This window comes from Schistocerca piceifrons, chromosome 1 (genome assembly GCF_021461385.2).
Source record: "Schistocerca piceifrons isolate TAMUIC-IGC-003096 chromosome 1, iqSchPice1.1, whole genome shotgun sequence".
In the NCBI taxonomy this organism is placed as follows: domain Eukaryota; kingdom Metazoa; phylum Arthropoda; class Insecta; order Orthoptera; family Acrididae; genus Schistocerca; species Schistocerca piceifrons.
Window position 1 is genome coordinate 708478729 of NC_060138.1, and position 14758 is coordinate 708493486.

The 14758-nt window shown below is 36.0% G+C and overlaps 1 protein-coding gene across 3 annotated transcripts in view; it reads left to right on the plus strand.

Annotated features, from left to right (window-relative positions):
- The window catches only part of LOC124710756 (protein unc-13 homolog 4B), a 178828-nt gene that overhangs the window by 134234 nt on the left and 29836 nt on the right, over positions 1–14758 (plus strand). For all 3 annotated transcript variants that reach the window (XM_047240952.1, XM_047240951.1, XM_047240953.1), the window contains 6 exons: positions 1218–1397; positions 3302–3523; positions 3764–3885; positions 12653–12805; positions 12939–13076; positions 13527–13578. In XM_047240952.1, coding sequence (XP_047096908.1) covers positions 1218–1397; positions 3302–3523; positions 3764–3885; positions 12653–12805; positions 12939–13076; positions 13527–13578 — 867 coding nt within the window. The remainder of the gene's footprint in view (positions 1–1217; positions 1398–3301; positions 3524–3763; positions 3886–12652; positions 12806–12938; positions 13077–13526; positions 13579–14758) is intronic.

Below are 14758 nucleotides of genomic sequence, written 5' to 3' on the forward strand. Positions count from 1 at the left end.
GTTTAGAAATGACACAATCTCCCTCACTTACAGATTTGATAACAAATTTGAAAATACTATGTGCAAAAAAGAGAGAGAAAAAAAGAAAAATCCACTCACTATGCCACACTTAGAAAGTTTAAACAGTAATGTGCAAAGCATTTAAAGCAACTGCAGTGTTACTGACAGGAAAAGTTTTGCGTAACTTCACTAGTGGTGTTAACAGAAACACAACTGATGAAATAAACATACAACTCAAGAGATGATTTGTATTTCCAAGAATATGAGAGGTGAAAAGTCCTCTAATTGATTTTCTCTCTTTGTGCTCAAACTGGGGAAAGGTGTCCACCCAGAAATAGGCAATGTGGGAGTTATCCTGAATGATTTGTACACTGCAGTAACTAAAATTCTGAAGTTGATAGGAATGTTTTACTGAGATGCTGCTCACTTTAAAGATAAGTCTGTGAATAGTTGCATGATACAGCAATTCTTACTCTTAATTAAAAAAGGAGGTGACAGCAATTGGTGAAATGCTGCAAGTTAAACTGCTACTTTGCAACAAAGTCCATGGCACTATTTTAACTAGTTCAATCATAAATAAAAATTGTATTCCATTGATCTCTAGTGGCCTACTTTTTGATTTCAAGAAATCTTAGTTCCTGCTCAAAATGAGCTTTATGATGATGGTAAATAAATCACAGGGAAAAACACTGAAGTTCAGGAGTTGGCTTAAGTCAAGACTGTTACGCCAACTGTCAGTTTATATGGTGTGTTCACACTATGGAACCTACTTGTTTTGAGGCGATGCTCTAAAATTTAGAATAATGCTTAAAAATTTAATGTACAAAGTGATACAGGGCAAAGACAGACTCCACAAACACAAACTCCTTTTCCCACCACATGGTCTTGAGATACCAGCCAATTGTAACTCCGGCCTCTGATTTCCATAAAGCTATTTTGAAAAATTAGTCCATCATAACTGAGTAATGGAATCAAGCTATAGCTGTAGGTGAAGAATGTGTAAGCATCTCACTGGAGCAAAAGTAAGCACAGCTGCTATTTTGTATTCAGTAATAAAGCATGGATATTTAGCAAAGCATTTTGAGTAAAATCTAATGTTACCAGTTATTTTAAATTGCTAATATTGTTGTTTTAAAAAACTTCATAAAAGTATTTAAATTAAGGTACACAAATCACAAATACTTTGTGCGTCTAAGATTAAATTTTTGTTCTTACAGAATATTCCTTCCTCTGGACAAATGTACTGGTGCAGCTTGGAAAGGAAAAATAAAGGGAAAAAGCAGGGTGACATAAAAATTAAGTTAAGTTTTGGGGCTGAGAAGAATCCAATGGTAGCACTTCAGGAACACAGACATTTATTAAGATTGTTACTACTACATGATTTAGAAGAAGCAAAGGTTGGTTTCATATTAAAGAATGATAATATAAGAAGTTGCTTTGCTAAATATTTTTACAATGGATGTGTAATTTTCAGAAAATCATCAAAGTTCTAAACATTTTGTTTGGAAAGCGACATATTCTAAGATCGGATGAAGCAGATGGAGCAATGTTATCAAGAGTATGTGCAAATTTTTGTTATGTGTTATGTGCTTGTTCTGCAGGAATTCTGTGAGGTGGAGGAGTTTTTCTCAATGGCTCAAGTGTTGAGGGAAGTTTAAATCCTTGTCATAAGTAGTAGTACCTGCAATAGCTCCTACTGAAAACTGTTGTGTAAAGTATTTTAGGGGCACTTATGTAACTGTTCTGTATTTGAAGTAGTTATGTCATTATTATAAGAAACTACGAATCAAAAAAGTAGTGGAACAAACTAGCCAGTGATATCTTCCTTAATTAGAAGTCGAAGTGCAGCACTTCAAGGCTGCCAGCCAAAGACTTCAACTTCATTTCTTGTCCACCAACAGTATGGCAGGCACATAATATTACCACAACACATAAGTTGTATAACAGTCATGACTGTTCTGGTGTATCATTTCAGAACTTTTGTGTGACCTGGGCAAAGACGGGTTGATCAAAAATTGATTCTGCTTCACTCCACTTATGCTTTACCGGCAGCATGAGATGCACTAGAAATCAAACATTAGGTGTCATATTAACCAAACCTTCATGTGAGCATTTGTTTGTAAACAATGTGGACTCCTTTCAATTAACATTGACGTTATTTGCTCGGATATACCACTACTGATGATAAAAATTAAAAATGATCTAAGCAAGTATCCACCAAGTATAAACTGATATCAAAATATGTAAGTGCAACTACTTTTTAGTCTAAAGCAAAATAATTTTTTTACACACTTGCTACCGAGTTTTCTGGAACATTATCTGCACTTGTGGATACTGCATGTGATTTGTTTTGCCAACAGGAGTACATTCACAAAGTTAAAGTGAGTGGATTTTGGACAACAGTGTTGCAAATGCTTTTCAGTTTCTTGCCGTATATACAGATTGAAGATACATAAACCACACAGTACTTATGGAACATTAAATTTGTTACAATTTGCATGAACAAAATGATAAATTTTAAAATTTGTAGCTTACACGAAGGAAGAAATTCTAAACATGTGAGCATCTTCTAATGAAATATTTCAGTCTTGTGGTGATCTGGTAGTTCACAACTTCAGACACTGTTGGAGTCAATGGTATAAAGCTTATAACAAAAAATAAATAAATTACCTTTAATGACATACAGACTGATTAATACCTTTTTTTAATTGAAATATGGTGGACAAGACAGGCAGTATGAATTTCTAGGCTTTCTGTAGCTTTGCTCACAGATCATATTCCTTGAAACTATCATGTAACTTAAAACTTGTTTGTGAAATATAAGATGTAGCAGTGATACTCTGTCTAGTTATTTTGTTCTTTGTGTAGTTGTAGATGTATTCAAACTGCAATTAATTGTTTTATATCAGGTTGCCAGAGCACTTCCAGCATCCCATAATCTGGAAAAAATGTTTGTGCAAGGCTAGATATTAGTCAACTAATATGCATTTAGTGTTTTTCAGTGCTGTACTAACTAATTATGTGCTGTAGGGGCAGCATTCAGTTCTTAAATGTTAAGCTTATATAGATTTACATTTTGTACCTTTAAGTAAACTGTAAACTATACTCCATATAGAAATGTACATGCTGTATTTTAATTTAGTATGTCAATTATGAATATATTTGCTGACTGCAGAGAGAAATTGAGTAGACCATGCTACTTAGAACTGTAATAGTTTTCTTCAGTCCTGTGGTATATTTGTCTTCTGATTAAAATTTGTTTCAATAAAATACTAATTCTCACAACTGAAATTATTTATAGACTCAACCTTATCAGTGGAATGGTGCATTCCAAGAGAAAGCGGAGACTATTCTCACCCAGCATGTAGTACAGTGTGGCTTGTCACCTGCAGATGTGGCACTAGCTCAGTGGTCTGAGTTTATAACTGTCCATATTGACCATCACCTCAACTTTAGATTATTTGCAGTTGTTCTAGAGAAGCTCCTGAAACCAATCCAAGGCGAAATTATATCAGGAGATAATGTAAGTTATTTGACATAAAATAAATTACGAACAAATCAATGTATTAAAATTAATTGATTGGCATTTGTAATTTTACGATCCAAGCTGCAATCTCATAAATAAGGTTTCAATTTTTTTCAATATTTCTTCATGCACTTTATGAACGAACAACTATGTTGTTGTTGTTTGTTGATGGTTGGTGGTATTTTGAGAGTGGTGTTGACATTTTATAATGTAATTTGTTTCTTTTGTTTTCTCCAGGCAAAATTGTTCTGGGATTCCACAAAGAAGTTATTACCATCTTGTCTCAATGCTGTAAGAAAAATACGTAAGCTGACTCCAAGTGATAAGAACACATTAAATCAGTTATCTTCTGTTATTAGGTAAATACATCATCACTACAGTAGTAATTTACAGAAGCTATATTACTGGGTGGTTATAATTAAACTTTTCCTATTTAATGCATTGTAACATAAGACAGTAATTGCTGTAAGAGTACCAAACTTCATAGCATTAATGTCCACAGTATGGGGTGCATGATTTCCATGCATCAGGGTGCCACTGTCCAGTTCCAACTATGGCCACCAGGTGCTGTGAACAGTCACAGTGATCCATAATCTCACTCAGCTGATTGGTTTCAGTGCAGTTGTTGATGCATGAACATGAGGTTGGACAGAAGGAGCAGGGCATTATCAGTGATGCTCTATCATCAAAACAACAGTAATGCTGCAGCTGCACTTCAGGAGAGCTTGAAGAAGTAGTCTGAATCAACTGGAGAACTGGGAGTCGCTCTGGAAAGAGGTCAATGACCAATTGCACCACAGATGGTTGATGTAACCAGTGTTGCTATGGCAGGCAATGCTCTGGACAATTCATGATTGTCAGGCGGTGCAAGGTGCTGTGTCATGACAGTTGAATATCCTGTGGTCCTCTGTACAGAAGGTCTTTTGAATCATTCTCAAGTAATATCCTTACAAGATCCATATCATATAGCAGCTTGCACCACAGGATGCACAACAACATGTTGACTTCACTCTCCACTTTCTCGCAAGGGTTGAAGTTGTTGAGGACTGGCCCTTGACCATCCTATGGACAGATGAAGCTCATATTTCTCTGATGGGAAAGGTGAACACACAGAATTGCCAAGTGTGAGGATCTTCACCTCCAGTCACTGTGCATAAAGTTTCTCTGAATGCCGAATGTGTCACTGTATGGTGTGGCTTCATGGCTATGTTCATCATTGGCCCATTCTATTTTGAGCAGACTTGTGCTCAAGGACAAAAGATGTACATTGTGACTGGCCAGTGTTAGCATGATATGCTTCACCAGCATGTCATACCCACCCTAGTTTTCATCCAAGATGGGGCCCCAACGCATATTGCTCATGAATTTCATCTACTTCTCCAAAACACATTTGGAGATGTTTGAATTATTAGCTGATTGTTTCCAAATGCTTGGCCAGCATGATCACCTGATCTCACTCTCTGTGGTTTCTGGTTGTTGGGCTACCTGAAGGACAGAGTTTACCAGAGGAAACTTCACACATGCACTGATCTGAAGAGCAGCATATCAAGAGAGATAGCTAGCATACCTAGGGACATGTTTCATTCTGCTGTGCAGAATGCAATCCTGTGCTTTCAGACTCTTCTCAATACTGATGGGTGCCTTACTGAGTCCCTTTTGTAGCAGTAATGGTACTGGTATGTAATGGTATGATGTACCATAGCAACACATTAGAGATGTTTCAGTTGAGTTGATTCTGCATTATTTCTCTTCCCCAAGTCCCTGATATTAAAGCTATCAGGTTTGGTACTCGTACAGTAATTAGTTTCAGTGTTATAATGTGTTAAATAGGGAAAGTTTGATTATAACCACCTGGTATGCAGAATAATAATAATAATAATAATAATAATAATAATAATAATAATAATAATAATAATAATAATAATAATAACAACTCCCGTGGAGGCCCGGGAAAAGAATAGGCCTCCGGTATGTTCTGCCAGTCGTAAAAGGCGACGAAAAGAACAAACCACTAACAGGGCTAACCCCCCTTTTAGTGTGATTAGTTGGTTCAGGACAGAACTAAAGAAACCTCGGACAAGCGCTGTCATGGTCGGGGACGACGCTTGAACCCTATGCCCGTCCACAATGGTAACGACACTGCTAGCCACACGGAAAATGATTAAAACCCAAATAGTGGTGTTTTGCAGGATATGCTTCCTGCAACCACCCTAGAAGGAAAACAAAGACAGAGGATGAGATGGTCAGATGAAGTTAATCGACACCTCATGTTCTGTTATTACCAAGCAACAAACCTAGGAACCAACACAACTGGATACAGATCACAAGTATACACAACATTTATTACCAGATACCCGGAATTAAAATTTTTAACAGAACGACGACTAGCTGATCAGATCCGTGTAATAATCAAAAATAACAGGATACCCCAGTCAGAATTAGAAAACATCAAACAACAAGTACAACAAATACTGGAACAAAATAATGTGCAATCAGAAGAAGAAGAAAATACAGTAATGGACTCAAACATCCCAGAGCAAACAAACAAAGAACAACACGCATCAATTAAACAGTCAGAGGAAAACAAAATCTTAAGACAGCCACCAGAACAAGCACAAATAGAACACGAAGTGACACACATGTTAGATATAGAAGAAAAATTTCATCTGACGTATATAGAATACAAAGACACAAATACAGACATTAGACCATTCTTGCATAGACCGCCAAATAACCCACAAGTCGAAACAACAATAAAAACTATCAACACAATCATACACAACAAAATAAATGAAAACACAACTTTGGAAGAGTTACAACTACTGGTTTATATAGGAGCACTCACTACACTAAATATACACACTAGGCAGAGATCAGAACCAACCAACACACGGAAGAAACCCACAAAAACAGCATGGCAACACAGGCTACAGATCAGAATAGAAAAACTGAGAAAAGACATCGGACAGCTAACACAATTTATAAGAAATGAAATGTCAGAAAAAAAATGAAAAATGTTAGGTAAAATCTCACAACAAGAAGTGATAGAGCAATTAGATGAAAAGAAGCAGAAATTACAAGCATTAGCCAAACGACTCGGAAGATACAAAAAAGTGAAAATAGAAGGAAACAAAACCAAACATTCAACACAAACCAAAAGAAATTTTACCAGACAATAGATAACACACACATTAAAATAGACAATCCACCAAACATAACAGACATGGAACACTCATGGAGCAACATATGGTCAAACCCGGTACAACATAACAGGCATGCACGGTGGATACAAGCAGAAACAGATACATACAAGATGATACCACAAATGCCTGAAGTGATAATTTTGCAACATGAAGTCACCCAAGCAATTAATTCTACTCACAAATGGAAAGTCTCTGGAAAAGATAAAATAGCAAATTTCTGGCTAAAGAAATTCACCTCAACACATTCACATGTAACTAAATTATTTAACACTTACATTGCAGACCAATACACATTCCCTGATACCCTTACACAAGGAATAACTTATCTGAAACCTAAAGATCAAGTAGACACAGCAAACCCAGCTAAATATCATCCCATAACATGCCTACCAACAATATACAAAATATTAACTTCAGTCATTACACAGAAATTAATGACACATACAACATAGAACAAAATTATAAATGAAGAACAAAAAGGCTGTTGCAAAGGAGCACGAGGATGTAAAGAGCAACTGATAATAGATGCAGAGGTGACATATCAAGCTAAAACTAAACAAAGGTCGCTACACTATGCATACATTGATTACCAAAAAGCTTTTGATAGTGTACCCCACTCATGGTTACTACAAATATTGGAAATATACAAAGTAGATCCTAAATTGATACAGTTCCTAAACATAGTAATGAAAAATTGGAAAACCACACTTAATATCCAAACAAATTCAAATAATATCACATCACAGCCAATACAGATTAAGCGTGGAATATATCAAGGAGACTCATTAAGTTCTTTCTGGTTCTGCCTTGCTCTGAACCCACTATCCAACATGCTAAATAATACAAATTATGGATATAATATTCCTGGAACATGCCAACACAAAATCACACATCTGCTATACATGGATGATCTAAAACTACTGGCAACAACAAATCAACAACCCAACCAATTACTAAAGATAACAGAAGTATTCAGCAATGATATAAATATGGCTTTTGGAACAGGCAAATGTAAGAAAAATAGCATAGTCAAGGGAAAACACACTAAACAAGAAGATTACATATTGGATAACCACAGCGACTGCATAGAAGCGATGGAAAAAACAGATGCCTATAAATATCTAGGATACAGACAAAAAATAGGAATAGATAATACAAATATTAAAGAAGAACTAAAAGAAAAATATAGACAAAGATTAACAAAAATACTGAAAACAGAATTGACAGCAAGAAGCAAGACAAAAGCTATAAATACTTATGCTATGCCAATATTGACCTACTCATTTGGAGTAGTGAAATGGAGTAACACAGACCTAGAAGCACTCAATACACTTACACGATCACAATGCCACAAATATAGAATACATCACATACATTCAGCAACTGAAAGATTCACATTAAGCAGAAAGGAAGGAGGAAGGGGATTTATCCACATAAAAAACCTACATTATGGACAGGTAGACAATTTAAGAAAATTCTTTATAGAACGAGCAGAAACTAGCAAAATACACAAAGCAATCACTCATATAAATACATCGGCTACACCACTGCAATTTCATAACCACATCTACAACCCTTTAGATCACATAACATCAACAGATACGAAGAAAGTAAATTGGAAAAAGAAAACACTACATGGCAAGCACCCGTATCATCTAACACAGCCACACATTGATCAAGACGCATCCAACACATGGCTAAGAAAAGGCAATATATACAGTGAGACGGAAGGATTCATGATAGCAATACAGGATCAAACAATAAACACCAGATATTACAGCAAGCATATTATTAAAGATCCCAATACCACAACAGATAAATGCAGACTTTGCAAACAACAAATAGAAACAGTAGATCACATCACAAGCGGATGTACAATACTAGCAAATACAGAATACCCCAGAAGACATGACAATGTAGCAAAAATAATACATCAGCAGCTTGCCTTACAACATAAACTTATAAAACAACATGTTCCCACATACAAGTATGCACCACAAAATGTACTAGAGAACGATGAATACAAATTATACTGGAACAGAACCATTATAACAGATAAAACAACACCACATAACAAACCTGACATCATACTCACCAATAAAAAGAAGAAATTAACACAACTAATCGAAATATCCATACCCAGTACAACAAATATACAAAAGAAAACAGGAGAAAAAATTGAAAAATACATCCAACTGGCTGAGGAAGTCAAAGACATGTGGCATCAGGATAAAGTTGACATCATACCAATTATACTATCAACTACAGGAGTCATACCACACAATATCCACCAGTACATCAATGCAATACAGCTACATCCAAACTTATATATACAACTACAGAAATCTGTAATTATTGACACTTGTTCAATAACCCGAAAGCTCCTAAATGCAATGTAACATATACCATGCAGTTAAAAGGAAGTCACGCTTGATCAAGGTCCGCGTCACCTTCCATTTTTAACCAGTCATAACATCTGAGACAAGAAAGAAATAATAATAATAATATGAAATTAGAGACAGAAACTTCTTCATGAAACAATAAAAATGAAATGATCATATGGCATTTATTGGCTGGGATATCCCCTTCGGGGTTCGGCCGCCCTAATGCAAGTCTTTTTAGTTGATGCCTCTTAGGTGACTTGCGTGTCAATGATGATGAAAATTATGATGGAGACACAACACCCAGTCCCATGCTGGGAATTGAACCCAGATCCCCTTTATGGCAGACGGTAACGCTACTGCTGCGCTACAGAGGTGGACCATGAAAGAATTATAAATAAGTATTATTCCTGATGCTGAAAGTTATTGAGTGTTCATATCACATCATTCTTGCCAGGATCTCCTGATTCAGTGTTTCAGCTTTCTTGAGGGAACTGGCTGCAATGCTGAAACAATGGGTAGGAAGATTGTGGCAAGAATGGCATTATACCAATACCCAAACCCTTTCAACATCAGTGAGAAAGCTTGCATAAGCCAATGGTCTTTGCTCTTACACAAGTTTTTCTGTAACTATCGATGGTGTGATAACCTACGTACATTCCCTCAAGATTTTAGCTAACAACACTTTACACAATTATTTATATTTACTACAAATATTAATTCATACAATTTGTATTTACTCTTCCATTTTCACTTTTTGTGGAATATAACCCCATTTAAGGGTAGTTGATTTCATTGAAATAACTTCTTTACTGAGAAGCCTTACACTGTTAAAATATATCTGGACACTGATTAATGGATTAATATGGGGTGTGTGCACTCTTCACCTTTATGATCACTTGACCTCTGCTGTGGTCACTTTAAGTGTCTGAATGTCTGTAGAGGAATGACAGCCCATTCTCCGTTAAGAGCCAAAACCAGAGACTCCGGGCAGGCTAGTACATTTCAAGAATGCTATTGTCCACAAGCCCTTGCCCACAGGTACTGCTTCAACAGGGTGCAATGCCATGCTGATAAAAACGGTTATTATCTCTGTTACTCTGTTGCACATGGAAAACTACACTCTGAAATATGTTCGTATCTTTTGGTGTAACATTCTCTTAAGAACTATAAGGGCACCGCACTTCAGCCGCAATAAACATGACCTCTTCTGTATTTTGCTATTGGCGCTACGTATGACAGCAGGTAATGTTCTCCAGATGTCTGCCAAACTAAAATGCTTCCATTTGACTGTGACAGGATATAGCAGTATTAATCACTCCAGATCACTTGTTTCCAGTCTCTACTGTCCAGCAGGGTTGCTTTTTATGCCTCGATCATTGCTTAGCACTGACTACAGAAATGTGTGGTAGCACTTTGGAACTCACAAGTGATTCTTTCTGCTGATTTCATGTGATATTTCTATTACAGCCACCCTCTGCAGTGCTCAGCAGGCCCTGTTCATTGTACGTGAGAAGTGCACATTCATGGTGTTGCTGTTGTCATTCCTTCACATTTCCTCTCCATACACACTTTGCCAAGAGTTGACTTGGGCACATTTAGATGAGTTGGTTCCACTTCTTGTGTCCTCTGCTGATCAATTCTGCATTATTTATGGGTGTTAAGATATGTATGAGCAGATTGAAGATGTAAACACATGTCCTAAATCTCCAAAGAGAAAAGAAAGGTGATAGGATACTTAACTCACTCTTGGAGCTCTTAACTGGTTTTATTTGACCAGCATTTGCTTAAAAATCACCAACCGTCCTCCTTTTTGATGTAATTCTTTTACTCTCTGACAGAACATACAGAATGCTGGATTGATCATGTATAATTACACACAAAGAGCTCTGTGCCCCTCAACTCTCTCTTCTAATGGGGCTTCGAAATCTCTGATGAGAGTTCAGTTCATTACAGAATCACATTCAGTATATGATTTCCGAACCCTATGTCTGTCATTGTTTAAATTTCCAGCTCGGAAAATGGAAAAAAAAGATGTTCACATATTAGTTCATTTATTGTTCTGATGTTGAATAATGAGCTTTCCTTAGAGATCCTGAGACACGCCCACAGTTTTTAGCTATCCAGTTCTAATTCTATGTGTGTATTTAAAAACCATAAATGTGCTGAATGAATCAAATGTTTCTAGTGATTTCTGTTGATATCTTTAATTTATGGTTTCGTTATTTAATCATAATATGATTTATTCACAGGGATTTAACTTCACAATAAATTTGCTTTCATGTATTGGATATCAACAAGTTTTGTAACATCAAACTCACATTTCTTCCCCAGTAATGGAGCATTTTAGAACAAAATCAGCAGATATTCATGTCCCATTATGCAAATTTCTGATCACATATTCAACAAGACTTCACTGCATGATATCTCCTCCACAGCTTACAGCTAGCAGTTCCTTGGTGTTCAACTGGCTGCCCTACTTCCACAATATTAACACTTGATCAACATGGGCTGTAAGAAAACGAATGGAATGTAGAACCCACAGAAACTGTTACTCTGTAAGCATGGAATGTTAGGATCATATATCTGTACTGGGGAACATGTATCATATCTTTTATAAAACGTAGGAAGCATTACTCAAAATTTAATAAAACATTTGTCAAAGAACCCTGACAGTGTAATACAAGCCCAGCAAGAGTTTTAATCAAATATACTGCATTATCTTGTCACAGTCCGTAAACAGTCAATACAAAAGTAGTAGTAAAGCAGTCAGTCAGTCAAAAGTAATATTACATGTTTGCTGTACACACATGTGGTAAGCGTGACAGATTGTCACAATCGGTGCCTTATGTGTTACAGCAAGATATCACTATTTACTTTTGGTTACAGCATTGATGCTGTAGCTACGTCTGATTCTTGATTGGGTTAATGCTGTCAGTTGTGTAGTGCCATAGAATTAAGGTAGAAACTATTGATTTTCGTGAGAATAGTGGGGTTGAAGCAGTGTGTTGCCTTTGAGGCCTTATCCACTGGTTCAGTTCTCCATTTTGACACAGAATTTTACCTTGTCACATATAAATCAGTTATTATTATTATTATTTTATATTTTGTAGCTATTTCTAGTTTTGTCCTTCCCATTCAAAGTGGAAATCTTGTACTTTGATGCACAAGCTCCATGAATCACATTCTAAAAAACAAAAGATGTTTCATCACTGTTGCATAACCTCAGCCCTGGTTTATATTTATGGTATTAGTCTTTCAGCATGAGGTGCTACTTCACTTAAACTAATCTATAGTATTTTTCTGTGCTATTTACCTCAGCTTTCACTAGTAGTATTCATCTTTACTAAGAACATTATAATTTTTTTCCATACAATATTGTTTGGTTATAAACATTGATTCTAGATAATAAAAATGTAGCACAAAACTTTTTTATACTGCAAAGGTGTTCATAATTATTTTTATCCATGAAAAAAATTTTCCTTTGTTGTTACTGCTATTCAGTTTAATTATTGAGCTTACAGTTACTGTCTACTTTTCAGCATTCTCTCATTGTTAAAGGAATTACAACCTCCTGAGGGTTTTGAACTTTTTCCTCAGTCTGTTTATGGTTGGCTGAACTATGATGGTGATGAGCCAAATTGTGATATACAAGAGACATTGAGACAAGCTGTTACACAGGGAGCTACTGACTGGTAAGCTCTCACAAGTAGGACATTACCCACAGACTAAAGAAAACAGACAGAATGAAGAAAGTTTATAAAAATAGCATAGTGATAGTTCTCTGTATTATAAGCACAAGACTTCATAACTTGAATATTTTTGTAGGTATAATCATATAATGGACAATAACAAGGTAAATGATTCTGAAGAAGAAGCTCAACTGAACCATGTAATTAAAATTGTACAGCTTGTAAGGACAGATCTTCAGAGAGCAATTGAATACCATGATAAAATTTTCCAACAGTAAGTACAGTAAGAATCATTTCTATTTTGGTTGTAGATAATCTACAATCTTCTCACTGCAGTGTACCTGTATGCATGTTGACATTTTAAAAAAAAAAAACTAGGTACAAATACTGAATATTAATAATGAATTTACACAGGGAATAACATTGTCCCCATTTTTTAAATAGTGGACATTTTAACAATTTAAATAAATGTTTCTGAAATATTTGGACATACAAATGTCATAATACTGTTAACAAACCTGGGTTAGGTTTAAAACTTTCCATGTACGGAAAATGCTATGACATTAATGGATAGTTATTAATAATTCAGACATTATTTAGAGTCATTTTGGATATCTCATCTTTGAAAAGCTGAGAATTTAATGTGAGAATTGAGTATATATACTTTAAATAGTTACTCAGTCTATGTTTAATCTCTCTTATTTTGGCTTCTGTTTATTTCCAGGACAATCCACTTACCATATGCAAAGACACTGTACAAATTGTATGAATCGAAAGTAAGTACTAAACATTGCAACTCAGTAAAGCTTTTAGCACGTAATTCTGATTAACAAACATCGTACAATGATTTGATAATATTATGAAAAGGACAGATTGCTACTCTCATGACCACAGGCTCTGGTTGCCGAAGATTTAATGTACTCAATAAAGATATAGTAGACTGGTTGCTGGATGCGTGTGCACCCAGCTAAATTCCTTATGAATTTTCCACTGTTCTACAGTGGTTGAGACCCACACAGCAGATAGAAAATAATGTTAGGCTTTTTTTAAGCGACAGGCAAATAAAAACAAGACAAATGGAGAAAAGTAAGTAAACTGCTCATTGTTACAAAAGTAATTCCCATAACTGTTACATTTATCCACTGTGAGACAAAACGGTTGATACCTTCACGGAAAAATGTTTGCGGTTGCCTATGACTACACCCAGGCATACACCTCTTCAACAAAAGCAAGTTTCCAGCCAAAATGTCTGCAGTTGTCTGCAGAATCATGATTGTACCCAAGCCATAGTGGCCACAAATGTCTTTCTTCAGGGCTCAAAATTATGGAAATCGCACGTGTAGAGATTGGGACTGTATGGAGGATGTGTGAGGGCTTAACAGCAAAATTTCTGTAGTGTAGTTGAAACAACAGGTATGCCAGCTCCTGGAAATTCATGATGAGCCTTTTCTTTGACAGCAAGCACCCACTGCTCATGAGCTTTCTGTGACATGCATAGCATATGTGGATGCTGCAAAAATTGAAGCACCCAATCAGTCTTAAACATTAAGGAATTTTGATGCTGATGTCATTCTGTTGCTGGAAAATTACTCCCCAGACGTAGCCCAGGTGGCTTAGACTACACTGCATACATCTTGCTGGGAAGCTCTTACACATCTTCCATTCAGCCTCAACCCCTCCCCATGCAATTTCCATATTTTTGGAGCACTGAAGAAATACATTTGTTGCCACCGTGGCTTGGATAAAATCATGATTCTGCAGACAACTGCAAACATTTTTGCATTAAGACATTGGCCATCTTACCGCATAGTGACATAAATGTATTAACAGTTATGGCAACCATTTTTGAAATAATAAAGAGTTTACTTACTTTTTTCCATCTGTCTGTCTTCATTTGACTGCCCCTTATATTTTCTGCAGTAATGAATTTCCTCATACCACCATAATGGGGAAAAG